This window comes from Cydia pomonella, chromosome 1 (assembly GCF_033807575.1).
Source record: "Cydia pomonella isolate Wapato2018A chromosome 1, ilCydPomo1, whole genome shotgun sequence".
In the NCBI taxonomy this organism is placed as follows: Eukaryota; Metazoa; Arthropoda; class Insecta; order Lepidoptera; family Tortricidae; genus Cydia; species Cydia pomonella.
Window position 1 is genome coordinate 16,197,346 of NC_084703.1, and position 21,419 is coordinate 16,218,764.

Genomic DNA, 21,419 nt, shown 5'->3' on the forward strand with positions numbered 1-21,419 from the left:
TCTGATTTTAAATTTTTTCCCTTATGTACACCTGGCAGTTTCCCTTGTTGCCAAATATCAAGATTCTAGGTCACCTGGAAGTGGGTTAGGTTTTTAGCCTATATCAATATATGATTTTTTCAATCGAATTATCAATAATTTGCTATTTTTAGATTTTTTCCCCTATGTATACCTAATGGCCTACTTTGATGCCAAATATCAAGTTTCTAGGTCATCTGAAAGTGGGTTAGGTTTTCGACCTATGTCAATATATGACTTTTTTAAATCTAATTTTCAATAATTTCCTATTTTTAGATTTTTTCCCCCATGTACACATAATAGCCTACCTTGTTGCCAAATATAAAGTATCTAGGTCATCTGGAAGTGGGTTAGGTTTTTGACCTATATCATTATATGATTTTTTTTAAATCGAATTTTCAATAATTTACTGTTTTTAGATTTTTCCCCCTATGTATGTCTAATAGCCTACCTTGATGCCAAATACGAGTATCAAGTTTCTAGGTCATCTGGAAGTGGGTTAGGTTTTTGAATCGAAATTTCAATAATTTTCTGTTTTCAGATTTTTTCCCCTATGTACACCTAATAACCTACCTTGGTGCCAAATTTCAAGTTTCTAGGTCACCTGGAAGTGGGTTAGGTTTTTGATCTTATCAATAACTGCTTGAGCTACGTTTATGAAATTTTGAATTTTAGACAAGCGAAAGGGCTTGAATAACTGTGCCCAATTTCATGTGTGTAGGTTAAATAAGTTCCAAGTTGTGAAGGGGTCAAAAGTAGCTCGAAATGGTTCGTGTAATATTACACACGGTTGCGTCACCAGTTCCTTTTTCTTTGAACTTGGCTGGACACGCTACCGCGTGTCTAGATACCCATTACTTTATCTTTACTCGGAACCTCGCAGGCAAGGCGGGATATATGTTTTGTTTGAAACTGGCTTTATATGATCACAAACACCCCGTTATTATGCCGCACTGTAATTATGAATTAAGCACTGGTCTCAGGTGCTCTCGTGAAAAGCATTAATTAAGTTCGCCGGGATTTTTAAACAAGTCGTGTAGTATTCACAATTAGCTTCGTTACATCATTTGGCGTCTAAGTGCTCTCACTGCTGATATAGAGCTAGCAGACAGCTTCACATTCTTGCTGAGAAGGTCGAGGTTAAATAAGCCCGGGCCGTAATTAATTATGCTTACTATCAGAAAGTGACGTTGGTTAGACGTAGCCTTATGGCTTTCGTACATTTATTTTTGCTACGTTCAATTCAAACTATTAAATTGTAAAATTCAATTTACGAATGGGTAGTATGGTCTATCGTCACGTTTGCTAGCTATGGGTCTTTCCTACACCTTAGAATCATATTGGGCCCCTGGGTGTAAGTGGGAGGCAGTGGGCCGCACCAAGAGGGTGTCGGGGCATCCTCTACAATTCCTCAGAGTTTGTGCGCAGACCATATAAATAAATGAGATCTAAAGATCCTGAATAAAATATGCGTAACCTAATAACACATTTTGGTTCACGTGGATATAGATAAACGGAATATTCTCCGCATGCGATGGGAACACAAAGAAATTGCCATTATATTGACAATGTGATAACGTAGTAGTCTGTGTTAAATTGACGAACTATACTTAACTGTTTTATTTGTTCCATATACTGACACAGGTGTTCAAGTCGAATGCTGCGAATAACTTCATATTTCTGAGGTATCAAACTTCCTTCTCTGTAAAGTTTATTTTTTGACAAAATAAAATAAAATTAGTAGTTAAAATTAGATTTTAGTTAAAATTAGGTTATTTCAACTCAGAATTACAAGGGCTATTGATTGCAATAAAGATAATAAGGCCCCCCGTTTTCTTTAAAAATTTTGGGTATCAGTTTTATGACGGTCCATACAAAATGTATGCGAAAATTTAAAATTTGTAGTCCTCGTTATTCAGAGTAGAAATAAAAAATGTTAAAGGTTCACTTTTAACTGAAAATGCCTATTAAAAATGATTGTTTTAATTAAATATGTTAAATACGTTATCTTTATTATAGTTCCATTACCGGTTACTAAGTATTAAAGTAGATACCTATAACTTTTATTCCAATTGATATCGATGTCTACTATTGAAACTATAAAAGTCTATAAATAACCTCCGTCACTTGAAATAAGTTTGAATATTAATCTATTTACTTTTAAAGTATTATACTGTTACATTTCGACATGCTAGCTAGGAAAAAATAGTAGGTAACATCCTGTCCCTTAATCCTTGAGTGGGCAGCATTCGTTGCTGTAGCACAAACTCCCCGTGTCATTATAAAATACGGCCCGCACCGTGGATTCACTTTGAGAAATGGAGGCCAGACTTGAAAACACCTGAGTCCCGCTCTCTAGCTTTTATGTACGTACGATGTTTTCCTTTTATTTGCTTGTGTTTTCAAGGAACACGACGTCGTAATTAGCTTTCTATGTGTGTATTTGTAGACTGTTCAGTGCTTTCCGAGTTTTGATTTATTTATTATTCATTATTGTAGTAATAATGAATTGCAATAATAAACTGGACACATACCTACTAATAAATTCAAATATCTTACGAGGTTATCAGATTCATCTAATTGCCTAGATTGCAATATGGTTGAGGATGTAGTACACGTACTGACGGAATGTGTCCGGATCGCTGCCCAGCGGCGCGGTCGTGTCAGTGGTAATGGTAGTAACATAGGATGGTGTAACAGTGCCTTGGCCTCGCCATCGTCTAATGATGCCAAGGAACTGCTTAATATTTATTTTTCCTCATTTTTAAATGTTACTCAGACATTTGTGTAGATACATACATGTAATATTTTGAATTACGGGGTTGGCTTAGCGCATAGCTAAAACTTCCAGCTTAAATAAATGAAAAAAAAAAACTAGCATTTTGCAGATGCTGCAGTACAAACCGCAAACAAATCTAGTTTAAGCTCATTAGATACCTTCTGAGGAGTAGGAGGTTTCTAGAACAGCATATATTTGATGCCGATAGAAATGATTAAGTATGCTTATTACAATTACGGTGAAGGAGGTCCTGGCTCTATGTACATATTTGGGTGAATCAACTACCCCAAAGAAGTATATTAACCCTGATTTTATGGTGTTTCAATTTATCACTAGAGTGTTCGGGCATTCTCGGTTCCGTTCGGCTCTGCAGCATTGCTCCGAGCAATTATTAGGGTTGGCACAACTTAACACCCCTTTAGTGCACAACTACAGATAAGATAATGACTTGAATTTTGACAACCCTGAATAGCCCTAAGGGATAGTGAAATACATTAGAAAGAGACAACACGAGTTGTCCCTGAATCGCTGTCAAACTTCGGTTTTTTAGGAAGTGTCATTTCTGTACGGTAGTATTATAGTAGTATGGTATGGTAGAACGGAGGTAGTAGTTAACGGCCAAATTTATTCTTTGGTAGTAGTAGTCGTTAAAAACGGCCAATGGCGATGACTACTGACTACGATAAACATATAAAACTGGTGCACTCACCAGGTACTTTTTTTACGTAAATGTTGAAAACGCGATTGCCAATAAATATGTAAGTAACTAATTTGGTATGTGCCTATTTAATTCGAACTCAATCTAATCTAACAAATTGGCTAAGTGCGTACCGGGCCACCCATAATGGAGGATTCCGTACCTTCATATAATACAAAAACCGCCCAAGAGCAAGTCGGGCCACGCTCAGTGTAGGGTTCCGTAGTTACTCTTCCGTCACAATATGCTAAACTGGAGCTTAAAGTATAGTAAATTGTTAACCAAGGGATGAAACGGTACCTTTCACGCGAGTTAAACAAATAGGCAAATTTTCATAATCAGTACCTAATTAAAGTAAGTCTTTTTACGATGAAGGGGAAACTTTTTGCGATAACTCAAAAACAGCTAAACTGATCATGTCCGCTATAGTTTTCATTTAATGTCTTTCTTAAGCTCTACTTCCACGATTTTTTTCATATTTTTTGGACCTATGGTTCAAAAGTTAGAGGGGGGGGGGGCACATTTTTTTTTCTTTCGGAGCGATTATCTCCAAATATATTCACTTTATTAAAAAATGTTTGTTGAAGACCACTATTAGTTTTGAACGACCTTTCCAACGATATCCCACACTGTAGGGTTGAAGCAAAAAAAAAATCACCCCTACTTTACGTGTAGTGGAGGTACACTCAAAAAAAAAATAATTACATTTTATTGTACGACTTTGTCGGCTTTATTGATTTATATATCCATGCTGAATTTCAGCTTTCTAGCACTAACGACCACGGAGCAAAGCCTCGGACAGACAGACGTACATGGCGAAACTATAAGGGTTCCTAGTTGACTACGGAACCCTAAAAAGTCGTCTTCCTGGTACTAAGAAAGTTTTTGGATTAATGGGTTAACCGATTATGTTTAAAATATATATAGTTGTAGAAACTATTTATTACCTATGCTTGTGTGTAAAGAGGGGAGGGGAGAACGGCATTATTATCGAATTCCAAAGTGATGTTTAGTAACATTAATAGGGATTTTGATAAACTTATCAATATGTATATCACATGTTGATATTTACAATAAAAAGTTTTTACCTGTAGGTACATGTCAGAGTTGGGCGTAGTCAATTACTTTTGGATTTAAATTACACATTACATTACAGTAATTATGATTCCTTAGTAATCGATTCCTCTGGTAATTTAAATTACTGTAGTCAATCCCGCCGATTACATGCGTAATTGATTCCTTCGGAATTGAATATATCTAACTACAAGTGTAATCGTGATTCCTCGGTAATCAATTACTCGAGTAATCTGATTACGTAATATTATCCAGACTAAATTACAATTACTTAATGTCAAAATAATTTCCTTCGTTCTTATCCCAGAAGACAAATACATTTTATGTGTGAAACTGTATAATTACTGTAAAATAATGATTATTTTGGAATCCAAGATGGCGGCCGTGCACTACGTGATAAAAATCGTCATGGATATCGTTTTATAGATTTTAGGGAGTGCAGATTTCGTAAATGATGACCATTTTGGAATCCAAGATGGCGGCCGTGCAGTATGCCATAAAAGTTGGCATGGATGTCGTTTTATAGGTTTTAGGGAATGCAGATTTCGAAAATTTTCAAATGGGCATAATTTTCGAAATCTGCACTCCCTAAAACCTACTAGTACTAGACATAGTGCATGGCCGCCATGTTGGGTCATCATTTTTGAAATCTGCACACCGGATACAAATAACATGCATCTTTATAGTAAATCGAAATGTACTTTTACGTCGGTACTCAGACATATAGCTTTATTAATAACAAAGTATATTTTGAAGTAATCTGAAAGGAATCAAGTAATCCATTCCTGTAATAAGGAATCGACACTGATTCCCAATTACTAGTAATTGTAATATTCCAACAGATGATTCCTGATTCCTCAAACGTAATTGTACTTAGTAATCAGCTAGTCAGATTACAAAGTAATCTGGGAATCGGTAATCAGATTCCAAAAGCAATTTCGAGTAATCATGGAATCAGGAATCAAGTACGAAATGCCCATCTCTGGTACATGTATAGTTTTTGAGATAAATGGCTGTAATATACACACTGAAGGACATGACGAAACTATAAGGATTCCGTTTTGCCATCTTGACTAGTGACTACGGAACTCTAAAACTGAGTTTCTTAATAAGTAAGTCAAAAATACATCTACCTAATATTTCGGCTTGTCAGTAATAAACGATTTTAACTATGTAGGTAATTTATAATTTAAAGTAACACTACCTAGAGACTAATTAGTAAACAGATTGCTTAAACCGACTTAAACTACTAACTTGATTAAAATGTCGCCGCCTACCGGTTTTTTTAAGCGCTCCATTATGATTGATCCCGCGTGTATGTTGATTATATACAAAGCCAATAATTTAGGTGTGTTGCGTATATTTTACAGACAAAAGTCCTATCTCAATCGGTCAGGTGCTGTCAAGAGCTAAAGTCCCTAAATAACAAAGTGTTCAAAGTGATGTCATATGCTTTGACATATGCTTTATGTTTACTTTCAAAACAGTCGCGTATATGTACTTATAGATAATTTCATATACTTGCTCTGCTTCAAACATAAAAAAAAGCGGCCAAGTGCGAGTCGGACTCGCGCATGAAGGGTTCCGTACAATTTAAGACGTATTAAAAAAAAATCTCCTTATTAGATCTTGTTCAACATTTTCCCACTTTGGACACACATTTTACCACTTTGGAAGTGTCTCTCGCGCAAACTATTCAGTTTAGAAAAAAATGATATTAGGAACCTAAATATCATTTTTGAAGACCTATTCATAGATACCCCACACGTATATGTTTAATGAAAAAAATTTTTTTTTAATTTTATGACGTATTAAAAAAAAACTACTTACTAGATCTCGTTCAAACCAATTTTCGGTGGAAGTTTGCATGGTAATGTATATTATATATTTTTTTTAGATTTTTCATTCTGTTATTTTAGAAGTTACAGGGGGGGGGGGACACACTTTTTTTCACTTTGGAAGGTTCTCTCGCGCAAACTATTCAGTTTAGAAAAAAATGATATTAGAAACCTTAATATCATTTTTGAAGACCTATCCATAGATACCCCACACGTATGGGTATGATGAAATAATTTTTTTTTTTAATTTCATGACGTATTAAAAATAAACTACTTACTAGATCTCGTTCAAACCAATTTTCGGTGGAAGTTTACATGGCAATGTATATCATATTTTTTTTTTAGATTTTTCATTCTGTTATTTTAGAAGTTACAGGGGGGGGGGGGACACACTTTTTTTCACTTTGGAAGGTTCTCTCGCGCAAACTATGTAGTTTAGAAAAAAATGATATTAATTTAGAAAAAAATGATATTATTAGAAACCTTAATATCATTTTTGAAGACCTATCCATAGATACCCCACACGTATGGGTATGATGAAAAAAAATTTTTTTTTTTAATTTCATGACGTATTAAAAAAAAACTACTTACTAGATCTCGTTCAAACCAATTTTCGGTGGAAGTTTACATGGCAATGTATATCATATATTTTTTTTAGATTTTTCATTCTGTTATTTTAGAAGTTACGGGGGGGGGGGGGGACACATTTTACCACTTTGGAAGTGTCTCTCGCGCAAACTATTCATTTTAGAAAAAAATGATATTAGAAACCTCAATATCATTTTTGAAGACCTATCCATAGATACCCCACACGTATGGGTTTGATGAAAAAAGATTCTTTGAGTTTCAGTTCTAAGTATGGGGAACCCCCAAAATTTATTGTTTTTTTTTTCTATTTTTGTGTGAAAATCTTAATGCGGTTCGTAGAATACATCCACTTACTAAGTTTGAACAGTACAGCTCTTATAGTTTCGGAAAAAAGTGGCTGTGACAGAATCGGACAGACAGACGGACATGACGAATCTATAAGGGTTCCGTTTTTTGCCATTTGGCTACGGAACCCTAAAAATGTAAGCCTAGTTTTTATATGAATGCGCTTTAATAAATAAAATAAATAATCTCTTTATTCAGACAACTCAATGGTCCACATTTGTTAGTCAGATAGAGATCTTATAAGCTAAGCTAGGCTAGGCTGTATTTGTTCATTTTGTTAAATTTTGTTCGTATTTTCGTTTTGGTTGAGAACTTTAAAAGTCTAAAACTGGTGTTGTTGTTTTTGAAAACAATGAACGTGATTGCATGATAAAAACGTGAAATTAAATCCACTTTAACTGGAATTAAAATAGCATGTTAGTTTCTAATGTTTTTTTAATAACACTTCATATTTGGAACAAGAGGCCGACACAAAATTCATGTGTAAGTAAAGGCAGAATATTGGGACGAAGAAGCCCCGCGACACCTGCTCGCGGTAAACAAATTAGAGGTCGCAGTTTACGGCCATGGCCGGGAAGACTCATATTAATACTTTATGGCACGGGCAAAATTTAATCAAGTCGTGTGTTTAGTTCGTGTTCTTACACTAACCGGATGCATGTTGACGTTTTACATACAGCAGTTATACGGGCGGTGACAGTCATAAATAAGCTATCTGTTGCGATATATCGGCCCCATTTGCAATCTCTCCTTTAGTTGGTACTATCGCATACGAAAATGTATCGTTCATCAGTATCGGTTACTGAGTTTAGAAAACCTAATGAAATTGATAAATACATCCACGTAATGCTAGAGCGATTACTTAGTTAGTTTCATATCAGAAAAGATGTGCGTCATATCTTCTTTAGCATATAATGAATAATGGAGTAAGTAACCTTAGGCACTTTATATCTCAGGATGGCTGAAATAATTAGAACAACATGGGCGAAATCGTCCGTTATTATTATAGAAATAAACGATACTTCCATACAAAGACTTCGATAGCGAGGTTCCGTTATCGATTATAGTTTCTATTTTCCTCCGTGAGCTTCTACGGATTATCGTCTTATCTATTGTTTAAAAACCGCAAAGGCGCGTGCCACTATGAAAAAATGGTCAAGCCGCATAGGTAGCGTTTATTGAATTACTACTCTATTGAGCACGGAATAAGATTCATTATGAACTAATACAGAATTCTAACAAAATAGCTGTCTGATCTCTATTGGTGCGTCTAAGACTCTAAGGTAGGCGACTAAACGCTCTCAAACCAGCTTAACTTGTGACACTGCGATCCGAAACAAAGATACGTATTCGAAGACCTCGCTTGCACTGGTAATGCGAGCGCACGGCTAGCTAGCGCCAAGGAAGCAATGTTATGTTTCTCGAGGAGCACAAAGCTAAAGTAAGATTCTTTAGCTTAGGCTGTGCGTTATCAGTGTAAGGGTGATTTGCAAAAAAACTGTACTTATAAATGTAATTAGTCTTTAGTTAATTGATTCCATTGTGTTACGACAATTAAGTAACATGCATGAAAGTGTGTTGGCGCATGCTATAAACTCATTTGTGTATGAATTAAGTGCAATAAATACAATACAATTTAAGTACACATAAAGTTAAGTATATTGGTAATTTTCGTAACTCAATGTAAACAATTAAGACTAATGAAGGATCCTTAACTACACTTAGCTACGTTTTCTTTTTTTTGCTATTCACCCATAACGCGACAACTTTATATGTATATTTAGTGTTTCTGTCGTGTTATTAAATTTTACTAAATTACAAAAGAAGAAGAGGATAAATAAGGAGATAAATATAAAACTGCCGTGGCACTTCAATTAGGTACATAATGTGTTAATATCAGTTTAATAGTGTTCATTACGAAAGCCTTGACCGAGAGCTGTTCGGATTGGTTAACCGCCGAAAACTGCATGCTGCAGCTCTCCGTGACCGAGTTAACCATTCGGTGCGGTCGGCTGAGGCAGTAAGGCAGGCGAGAAACTACCCTCACTATTTACACCGTGGTTACGATTATGCTCATTATCGTTGACGAACGCAACAAAAGCAAGCGTACGGTCTATCGCTTTGTTCGATTGTAAAAGCGGAAACAATTGAATGAAATTTAATCTTGTATGAGACTCCATTATTATGCAGTTGTTTTCTCAGATTAAGGGTATCCGCTAGCTAGCGCGGGTACACGGAGCGGCTACACGCTCGCGGGTGCCTTTGTAGGTAAAGTCCATCGCTAGCGTCCGCGTCCGTTAGCGTTGCTCATACAATTTTTCGCTAACCGCACTAGCTAGCGGACGCCCTAATATACTTAATATACTTGGTGTTAAAGCTAGTTTTCTTTCCTCTTTGGAGCCTTAATCCTCATAATTATAGAGATTCGTAAAATAAGAGGCCATATTTAGAGTTAAATGCGACTAGGACAAATAATAGAAACTTTTACATAATTATCACGTTAAATATGATTCTAAAGAATAATGTCATGGAATGAACTGCAGTTTACTAATTATGTATTACTTTTTACGATACCCGCTCGGAAAGGCTGTCTTTATTGTTTGAAATCAGTGTGAAAAGTTGCATTTGATATTCCACTCTTTTGGTAGACTTCGCTTACTAAGGTCTCAAGTATGTACTACAAGCATATTCCAGTACTAGTACATTATAAGCCTTCACGGCGCTTTGTGCTCGTACGTCTTTTTTGTACAATTTTCATAGTTTTTGAACCCATTGTTCCAAAACATTTTTTTTTAAATTATAGGACATTATAACACAAATTGACTAAGTCTCACAGACACTAAGCTCAATAAGGCTTGTGTTGAGGGTAGACAATGATATATATAGGTAATATATAAATATTTATATAAATACTTAAATACATAGAAAACACCCATGACTCAGGAACAAATATCCATGCTCATCACACGAATAAATGCCCTTACCAGGATTTGAACCCGGGACCATCGGCTTCGTAGGCAGGGTCACTACCCACTAAGCCAAACTGATCGCCAACTTTTCTACAATGGGTTCAGAGAGAGGCAGAGGTATATTTTTTGCTGTAGCAGCGATTATTTCCGAAAATATTTACTTTTTCAAAAAATGATGTTGGAAACCCTTTGAAGGCCTAACCAGCGATACCGCACACTATTGGGTTCATGTAAAAAATGTTTTGTATGGGAGCTACCCTAAAAAAATCTTAGTTTTTATTTTACCGTTTTGTCCATGCTAAATTCCAGCACTAACGATCACGGAGCAAAGCTGCGGACGGACGGACAGACGGATATGGCGAAACTATAAGGGTTCCTGATTGACTACGGAACCCTAAAAAAGGAAAACCTCGATTGAAACAAATGGCATTTGTCGACTAGCAAATTGTATTAGAGCGTATTATTGCGGAGGTTGTAGGGGGATGCAGGTACATTAGAATAGCTTAGTAGGTAATTGTAGCTAAAGAGTGGGGTTCTGCGTAATGAACGGAGCGGAGCTACGGTTATAAATTTCACTCTCACCAGCCTTCCCCGGCGGCTTATCCTGCTGCTGCGATTTTAACACGATATTGAGAAAAGTAAAGCGTTGGTGGCCTAGCGGTAAGAGCATGCGACTTGCAATCCGGAGGTCAAGGAGGTTAATAAAGGAAAAGTTACCAAGAGAGAGGTCTGATTATATTTTTCGTGTAAAATTTATAATAATGTTAATATTATGTAAAAATTACATAATTTTACTTCGGTAAACTTCGGAGATAATGGGGTAATGGTATTTTTTTTACGTTTTCCTCCATAAATATTTTTTTTTTCACCACGAAACAAATGTTTTGGAATGAACAATTTGAGCTCTTTCAAATGATACCCCACTTGACCTAGTCACTAGACTTTGAAATTTTGCTCCCTTTTCATATTGGGTATTTTCCATAGTAAATAAAAATAATAATAATACTTTTAATGTGTCTGTTAACGTTGTTCATAACTATGACAAATTTCAAATCGATAGCTTAAGTGGTTTTCGAGATATTTAGCGTTGTGACAGTCGGAGGAACGGACGGACAGAGTCGCACCATAAGGGTTCCTTTTGTACTTTATTGGTATGGAACCCTAAAAACAAATAATTTTCAAGTGTCGGGATGCTGTGGGTTAGATATTTTTCTTACATACTTATACGAGTAAGTCAATACTGCCAAATCCGTCTACAGCAAATTCCGTACTCGAGCGTATTTTTTTTCTCTAAAGAACATCTACTTTTGACAGCTGTTAATAATTGTGTTTAGCTCTAGCGAACCTCACGCCGCTCCACCACAAATTAAACGAAGTAGCTGAAATCGAAAAAACGAAACGGAGTGGAATCAGCAAATACTTACCCACTGATCTCACCCTGGACACCCGAATACCACCAGCGCAACTTCTCCACCCCTCGGACAGGATACCCATCAAAATTAATAAAATCCACAGTGCAACAGATCTCGAACCATACAATACAATAGACATGCACCGAATCTACACCGACTGGAGCAAACATGACGGAGGGGTCGCAGCAGCAGTCATAATACACCACCCTGATGGGCGACACACAATCAAACGCAAAAAGCTACATAAATTCTGTTCCGTATTCCAAGCCGAATGCGTAGCCATAGACACTGCCTGCGAAACATGTATCCACCTCCAAATAACCCATTGCACCGTTTCCGACTCCTTGTCAGCATTACAGGAAATCGCCAATAGAAACAGCACAAACCGCATAGTCAACAGCATTCATCGGAAAATCCACCAAATCACACAAGGAGGCACAATACAGTTCTGTTGGATCAAGGCCCATGCAGGACTACTTGGAAATGAGGAAGCCGACCAGGAAACCAAAACCGCCGCCACTCTCCACCAAGCACCCGACTTTAAAGTACATTGACCTCATTTTGCAAACTATCCAGGACCATAATCAACAGTCTAAAAAAGTTCAACAACTCATCTACACCATCCATCTTCATATCTTAACATTCATTACCACTATCACCTTTCATAACAACACATCACCCCAGTGTCACATAATTAATTCATTAGAGATATAAAACATCCCACAGACCCTACGGATCCAGCCGCCCGTACACTTCGCGGGGATTGGACCCAAAATTTTAACGCATAATAAAAAAAAAATTGTGTACAGTCAAGTGCATAAATATGTATCGAAAGAATCGTCTCATAAACATGGTACTACGCTCTTATTACACTGGAATAAGATGCTATGGGGCATATTTTTGAGTAAAATGTGTACACCCATATTTTTACACTTGACTGTACTACTTATTGTTTAAATAAAACGCTCGTGTACGGAATTTCACACAGACGGATTTGGCCGCACTGACCGTACCTACAACAAGCCAAGCCAATAAGTTGCTTACTCCTGATTATGCTTCGAAACAATCAAGAGCACATATTTGCTAAACAATGCAGTCGCTTTGTGCAACAATGTTATGCGTAGATATATTCTATAGTGATGTATTAACTAATATTAATAGATTCTCATGTTTGTTGTCACCGCAGGCGAGATGGTTGAGTAGACAGTCAACGTTCACTGCTCAGTGGGCCATGTATCGTCGACCTTTAATTAGTTGAAGAAGATCCTCTTGTTTATTTACATAGCCGTGAGGGAACAATATGCCTATCTCTGACTGCCTGCTCATTGTATTGAGTTAGGTGGTTAGTCAAATAGTACGGTTTAGTCAAGTATCGCAGCTCACTTTCGGACCACTGATTCTGCTCAAAGTAATTGTTGATATTCGCTAGTTGTGGCTTCTTGTTATGTTTAGCAAATGTTAGTGTGGGGTGGTTTTCACTTGTTTGCAGACTCGTGTTTATGTTTGCTGTCAGCAAGATTATGCCGAAATAACGCCTAGCTAAGGGTCTGATTGCGGCGCTTGTCTTGCTCATTTCAGTTGAATTGTAACAAACTGTTATTAAGGGAGTTGCTCAAACTGAAAAGTTGCCTGTTAATTTGTGACGGACGAATATTTAATTAAATAAATAATGATTACTTTAGAGTTAGCGTTTGTTCCGGGTTTTAGTCATCTCGCTAAAGAAGTGTGGTGTTGGCTCGGCAACTAAATCCCAAAACTTGGCATAGGCGCTAGTTTTACGGTAGCAACAGAATATTATTATATCATGAATTTATGGCACGCAAATAAATATAAATCTTACATTTTTGGTTATTTGTCTTCGGAACCCTAGAAATGCAACGACACAAATGTCTTAATAATTATGTAAATTTTTTAGTACTTGTTTGCATGTTTTATTTTATACTTTTCTTTTTTGTTTGTTTGATGTCAATGCCGTGCATGTTGTGGATATGAAGAAAGAATTTATCTATAAATCTATCAAATAAAACATTTTCTCGAAACAATTCCGTAATAATCTGTGTGTCTATTAAGATAACAATGCAAATCATTGTTGTCTAACTTCCTCTTCAGGAAACCTGCGTCTGGGGTCAGATATGATTATATCTGATTGATGTCACCGCCGCAAAGCTGTTGACAAGCCTTTGTAGTCTCAATGTTCAAAGTCATGCTCTGTCTTTGAAGAGGCCACTTAAAACAAAACTAGTGGCATTCATTTCCATGACTTCAAAGTTGATCATTTCTTATCGCCATCCTTCTGCTTCGATATATATGATAAGCGTTGTGGAGTTTATTTGTAATAAAATTACTCATCCTCTGCTGTGTATATGACTCATTTTATTAAACAAATATTTATTTTAGTGTTCATTTTGATTTCGCGGAACGAGGAGAATATTAAATTAAGCTTTCGTTTTTAGAAATGCGTTGAACTCTGGTTATACAGTAGAACCTCCATAGCACTAATCTCAAGGGAAAGCCAAAAAGCATTTTTTTCATAGCTTTTTGTTCATCTAAAGTGGCTTCGAGCTACAGAGGTAAAACAAACGTGATTCGTATGAGAGAGGTAACTGTACAAACACGTAAAGTACAGTCATATTGTTTTCTTTGCGTTAAAGAGGTTTGTTAGTAAATTACTTCGAGATACCCATACTCGAGGTCATGAAACAATAGCTCTATTTTTTCGAGTTGTAGAGGTCGAATTTTATTTCTCGAGTTAGGGAGATAACAACTCTACTGGATAACCGTGAACAGACTCGTTGGTTACTTGCTCTTAATGAGGTTCAATACTTTGGGTTTAGAAGCGAGGGGCAAAGTATTTTATTTTGTGTTAACTAGGATCTCATGTTATCGAGGTTACACTGATTTTACTCAAAATAATATAATTGGAATGTTTTATGGTGTTACATGGAAAAGCTCGAGCCGGTAATATCAGTGTAATAACTACGCTTGAAAGGCAAGCTTGCCTAGAAGCTAATCCAATATCCCACCTGTCCGTTTCACCGAAGTTCATTATGGCTGTTGAATGCATTCTATATATGTGCTATCAATATATGCCAATCAATTTCGCCAATAATTATACAACGTTCTATGCACGATCCAATTGACTAACGCTATGCTAGCTATCTGCTTGAGTCCCGATTACATAGGTATTCTAAAGTCCACATGTTGTATACTCATACTCATAATCGTATATGTATAAAAGAAACAAATAATTTAATTTTGTTAATGTAAGTATAATAGAACATTATCAATGTAACTTGTACTTGTAGTTTAAATTCGAAGAACGTATATTGCGCTGGAAACTAACTTTACAGGTAAATAAGTAAACAATTATGAAAATGCCCTAACTGTTAGCACCGAAAATTGAACGGAAACAAACAAACAAATAATGTGTTAAATAACTGTGCTCATTACAAATGAACGATGAACAGGTTTTCCACTCCCCGCGGCGTCACAATACGATACTCTCTAGGGAAATCACGGGCGGGAGGGTCCACCGGTGAATTAGTATACTACAATGTGAGCGATGTTGCAATTTACACGTATACTCGTATGTTAGTCATGATCACCATCAGGTAAACAAATGAAAGGAAATCAGGCACTAGAAACCATTCAATCGGGCGTGAAAAATTCCGGTATAGTAAGGAATTTAAACGGACACAGAGGTAAGTTATGAAATAAGTGAAAATTAATACATTACATTTATCATATAAATAAAGATAATTCTGACCTGTTGCACTGATTGTTTGATTAATAAAAAATGCATCCGAAGTGAAATATCGGAATCTGAAGGTTCAATATTATGCAAATTGCATTTCCAATAAAACAAGGGCCTCGCCGGTTATTGAATCTGGGCGGGCAGCACGTCCTTGCGGGGGCCCAGCTACAACAGTCGTGCATTTTGAATATCGCTCTTCGAAATCGTGTTTCTACGTAACGACGCTGCTTTATTTAACGTGCCTTGTGCCTAATTGCCGCGACAGTCCTTGTTACTTACCCATGTAACCTTTCGTGTACAATTTGTGATAGTAAGTAGTAAGTAAATAAAAATCACTAAGAAATATGATTGAAATTCATGAGAGACTGTATCAACCATGAGTGTGAAAGAATTTGCATTTAATATTTGTAGATTTGCGCGGATATTTAGAACACGTTTCTGTCATAACGGTTGTCGCTAGTACACTTGGTTTGTAAATGTTTACGAACCGCAAAGGTTAGAAAAAAAAACTAATTGCTATAAGGACTACGGGATATTCTACCCCAGTCAACTAAGACTTTTTAGTATAGAGGTAATATTGTATAAGTATAGGAATAAAAACTCACATGGTGTATGATGTCGGTGGCAGCATAGAAGCTCTCGTGCGGGTCGGGGCGTTTCATCATGTAGGGGCGCGGGAATTCTGGGTCTTCACAGATTTCTGCGTGCAAAGAAATCATGTTAGTTTGCGTAAAAAGCAACCTCTATGGCATATAGGAAAAAACATTTTGGTTTTTCTTGTATAGTGAAACAGGTACGTAGACACCAGTAGATTACAGTGTTTGTCCATGGATTTCAGGGAAGCAGTTTGTTGCAGATATGCGGTGGAACGAAATCGTAAATGTGCTTGTACGTATGTCTCAGAGATTGGCTAAGGATGGACCAATGTGTATATCGAGCTTTAAATGCGCCCAGTGAAGTTAATACAGGCGACTTATGATTCTGATGATTAAGGTTAATTAATTTCAGAGTTAACATTTAATTAAAAGTTATTAGTATCATGATTTATAGTTTGGGTGGGTTAATGTGGTGATAGGTAGGTATTTAAGCGTAATATATATGACATTATTATTTACTTAGGTAAGACATATAAGTAGGTATAGGTATATAAATAAGATATGTTACAGGATTTCATCTCATATCATACGTATCTTTGCCTTCCATACTACGTACTTACGCTTTGAAGGCATTGCTCATGATAATATAATAATTTAGAAAAAACTTGCTACGTATTTCCCCTTGACTATGTACCTACCGTTAAATTAAATTCACCAGTCTGAAGGGTTCAAAATAACCATTCCAGATTCCAGCAGAATGCGAGCGGAGCGCGTTGTTATTATACACGGTAAAGGTGGCTTATTTTTACTCCACGGCATTCTTATGCGAGCAAACGGGGCAGATTCGTCGATATTTGAACATGTTGGCTATTTCCTCTAACAATGTACCCGTCCGTCGGTGATAGCAGGCTAGCCCGCACCCGCTAGCCCCATTATCGTGCTCTGAGGGCGCATCATCTTTTCAATATGGCGTCTGAACAATGGCTGCCCTTCCGACCGGACGTCCGCCCGTCGTAACGAGCTCGCCCCTCTATCTTAGTTTTCTTTATAAGGGGCCCTAAAGTCTGTGCTTCTAGGTTTTACTTGCAATGCACTACATAATTAATGAATTGTTATGTCCCAACTAATATTAACAGATTATACAGTAGATTTTTTAAAACCCTTTTTGTGATATTTTAGAACAACACTTAACTAAATATATATGCTAAAAATACTAAGGTACATTGCTATACGATGAACCACATAAGTTATAATGCGGGGAAACCACTGTGAACGAAGTCCAATGATATAATAATATAAAACGCGGCAATAAATAACGGTCTTGTTACGAAGCTCATTAAGACATTTCGTTTCCATTAACAAACTCGCGAAGGTAAGAGGTCGGCGAGTAGCTGGGAAAAGTAACGATCTAGGGGCAAGTGCACTCGAAAAGCCACGAGTGCAGTCGAGGGGCGAGCGAGTGTCGCGCGGGCTAACTAGCGGCAGTAGCGGCAGGCGGCAAAGTAGGCGCGCGAACATGACCTGGGGCAAACCACATCGAACCAAGCTTTCTTTACCCTGTACTGCTGAACAAAATAAATATTACGGGACAGTTTTACTAGCTGATTCAGCTAGGCTTGTTTATGGGTAAGTACCGTGGGGGTTTACTGAGTATGAATTAAATTTTCCGGAGTTTCAATTCTTCTATATTAGTAAGTAGTTAAGTACTTTGTTGGGTCTGCGTAGAATTATCTCCAGCGTATATATGAAATTTTATTATGCATTATACCAACTTCTATTATGTGGCCAATGCCGAAAACGCGAAACAAAATTTGGCTGTCCCATTTAAAAGAGCGGCATCATATCAGCCGGAATGTATGAATAAGCCAATTTTTTTTCGTGATATCGGCATTGGTCTCATATTAAAAGTTGTTCAGTATGACCTATAAAGTCATTCTGTAGAGTGACTGATGAACGGTGGTTAAAATTTCACCCTGTATTTACTTATGTTGTTATACTTAAAATGTCAAGTCCGTTTTTCTGATATAAGCCGCAATCTTTTATTTTTATGGAACGAATAATTGCTATCATTTCGGGCCTAACAGCTGTTGATTGAGTATGTGTAGTCCTCTTCCCTCAGTTGCATATCCTTTTAGCTACAAGTTTGATAAGATACTTTTATTTTTATTGAATTTATTCGTAAAGTAAAGTATTTAATTGTATTTCGCTTCAGCATGACAATTGGACCTTCAATACTGAGAGTAGGTACTACCCTTGTTTGTAATTATAAATATAGGGTCTTTCATTTTTGAGAGCTAATGTTTACTCTAAGGGTCAGCCCCCGCGCCTTAGCAGTTGATCTGGTTCGATGTAGCAGGATAGGATAGAACAATCTAATTGTGACTTGCTTTATGAATTGTCGACAAAGTAAATGAGCATGTCATGCCGTTGACCTGTACTTTTTTTATTGTTAAATTATAGTACAGCATATCAGATAAAAGTTGACATCAAAATGATAACCCTAGTTAAAACATTTCACAAGTTGCACGAGTCCATACAAGACCCTCTTTAATGAGCGTCAACTTAGTTCTAAGGAATAATTGCCGCCGCCCGAATTCTCATTTGGAACTAAAGCAACTTAGTTCGACGCACATTACAGAAGGTCTTGTTTTAACTAGGGCTATCATTTTGATGTCAACTCTTATCGGATATCCTGTACTATCATTTAACAATAAAAAAAAGTACAGGTCAACGACCTCGTTTTCAAAAAAAAAGAGATAAAATATAAAAAAAAGTAAATTTTTTGAGACAATTTTTATCTTTGTTATTATTTCTCGAGTGATTGTGTAAAATTCTCTGTAACATTTATACTTGAAATTGATGCCCTAATTTATAAGCTATCGAATGATAATTATTTTTTAAATGTGCGACAGATAATGGTACATTAACCAAGTGCAGTCGTGTTTGACGCCATAAAACTTTGGAAGTGAGCATTTTTAAGATGGTTGACAAAAACATAGGTATGGGGGTGATTTGTCGATAAAATTCATCGTACTATACGTGGTTAATGGAATACGTGTACTAACACATTGTATAAAGAAATAAATGTTATCTAGCCTTAAAAAATATTAAGAAAGACATAAAAATACGCATGAATAATAATATCATTTAGTAGGTCTAAGAACCATAACTGTAATAGATCATTTAGATTTGTGATACTATTTATAGATTAAAAACAAAAAGGTAAGTACTTTATAAAAATAGATTAGACGGTTTTGGAGATCAATGAGAACAAAAAAACAAACAACTTTTCACTCTAAACGCATGTATCGTCCCGGTTCCGTTGTGTGTATGGTACTAGCTGGTAAGCACAGAGAAACACAGAGAAACAAAGGTAGAAAATTTAATCAACGTTGTTGGTAAATAAACTCGGATAAAACTCACCGTTGTATTCGTTTTGATCATGGGCGTCGTGCTTGTCGCGCCGGCCGAGGGTCTCCCTCCATATATTGTAGGGCTCTCTATAATCCTCATCGACGACTGCAGGCCTACGTACAAAAGAGAACAAGCATCATGACCCGGTCGGTTTACGCTTCGATGCGTGTACCTATCACTAACTTTAATATTTGATATCTACAGTAAAGGACAATTGATTTGATTTTTGAATAAAATAATATAATTACGACTGTAAAAAGCGGTATATTATCGCTATATTAAATTAAGCTTACCTCAACATGTGTATTGGTGGACAATTAGCAAGAGCCAACGCCAGCCTGGGTGCCCTGCGGTTGTTCCTGGAGTTGGAGGTGGCGTTCCGTAACGATGGGCAAAATGGCTTCTTAAGCATGTTTGGTATCCTTCGCCTGGACCTCTTGGCCAGAAGTACCACCGTAGCGGCGATGAAGGCGCCGGCGCCGACCAGCGCGCCGCACGCCAGCCCTACGCTCACGCGCAAGGACGAGTTACGCTTCTTACGGGACGACGGCGGCATATCGGTGCGGTAATATTCGTCCAGAAATTCCGCTGAAGCGTTTATCACGGTAGGAACTGTCGAAAAAAAAGCAATAATGGAGCAACAGTTGGCAATTATAATTACTTATAATATACGCATATTAGCGCTTTCTCACTTGTCCCAGTCCCAGTGATTCCTAATTTCGTTTTTAGGAATGTTCCCTCTAGTCTAAAAGCGAATTTGGCCAGTATGGGACAATCCGACAACACCGAATGTCGAATGTGGAATGGAATGTGTGATGGTCACGCCCTCGCCAGACAAAGAATGAAGGACTTTGGAGCAGGCTATCTAGAACCAAAGGAATTCAAAGGGCTACCCATGAGCTCCATCATCCGGCACATGGAGATGGTCAAAAAAGCTCTTGAGTAGCTGACGGATCTTTCCTAAGGGGACAGCTACGTAAAAGATCCGTATGGGTCGAAATGTATCCGCAAGGGCTCCCGATAGTCATAAGATAAGATAAGATAGTCTAAAAGCAAGCGAAGACTGAATGGGATTACAAATAGTCAATCCATGGTATATTATGTGAGCTAATTTCAAATACGAGTAGATACATAGTGAGAAAAAATCTAACAACTAGTACATGCTCTTAGTGCTCTTATCCATAAAAGTTCTGTCCAACGTAGGTAGTGTTCAGTCCGTTCCGTTTACTGTTATCAAATATGTATTTACCGCTGTTCATTTAAAAGTATATAATTTATCAATATAATTATAATACTGTTTAATTTTGCTCTATTCATTAACTTGACTAACTAACGTAGGTATTTATTTTTAGTGCGGCGTGCTGACAACTAAACGTATTGCGAGAAGGAAAACACCGCCTCCGTCTTAGGCTAAGACAATGCGGGAAAATGAATAGGTGTCGAGAGCAGAACTAATTGTTGGGCTACAATGGTGGGGGCTTAGCAGGGCGGCCGCGCTGGTTTTGTGCAGACGGAATTGTGCTGCGAACGCCGTGAGGCGCGTTTTTAACTCGGAATTATGGTGACTATTTAGGTAAATCACAGTTGTTATATCATCAAATTGGCTCATATTTCCAAGAGAAAATAAATATACCAGTACAAAACAGTTACTTATTACTCAATTTCAAAATTCAATATTTTATATTTTAAAATCCTCGACAAAATTATAACAGCACCATCTGGTGGGTTCAAACCAATATAAGAAGATACAAAAAAACAGCAAATAAACGGTCTGTCGGTGTAAAATCTGTTTTTGAAACAATTAGGAAGATTCATTCGTCTGCACAAACACACAACGCTACTCCAAAAACACACAAATTAAAATTGACTTAATGCATACACCGTCTCATCTCCGTCGTGGGTAAATTAGAGATACAACGAATACGAATATTTGTT

General features: G+C 36.9%; 1 protein-coding gene across 1 annotated transcript in view; it reads right to left on the reverse strand.

Moving 5' to 3' along the window:
- Nucleotides 1-21,419, reverse strand: part of LOC133516815 (epithelial discoidin domain-containing receptor 1-like) — a 277,132-nt gene that overhangs the window by 45,698 nt on the left and 210,015 nt on the right. The window contains exons 9-11 of the mRNA XM_061849795.1: nucleotides 19,778-20,096; nucleotides 19,494-19,597; nucleotides 16,080-16,174 (exon numbers count right to left, since the gene is read on the reverse strand). Coding sequence (XP_061705779.1) covers nucleotides 16,080-16,174; nucleotides 19,494-19,597; nucleotides 19,778-20,096 — 518 coding nt within the window. The remainder of the gene's footprint in view (nucleotides 1-16,079; nucleotides 16,175-19,493; nucleotides 19,598-19,777; nucleotides 20,097-21,419) is intronic.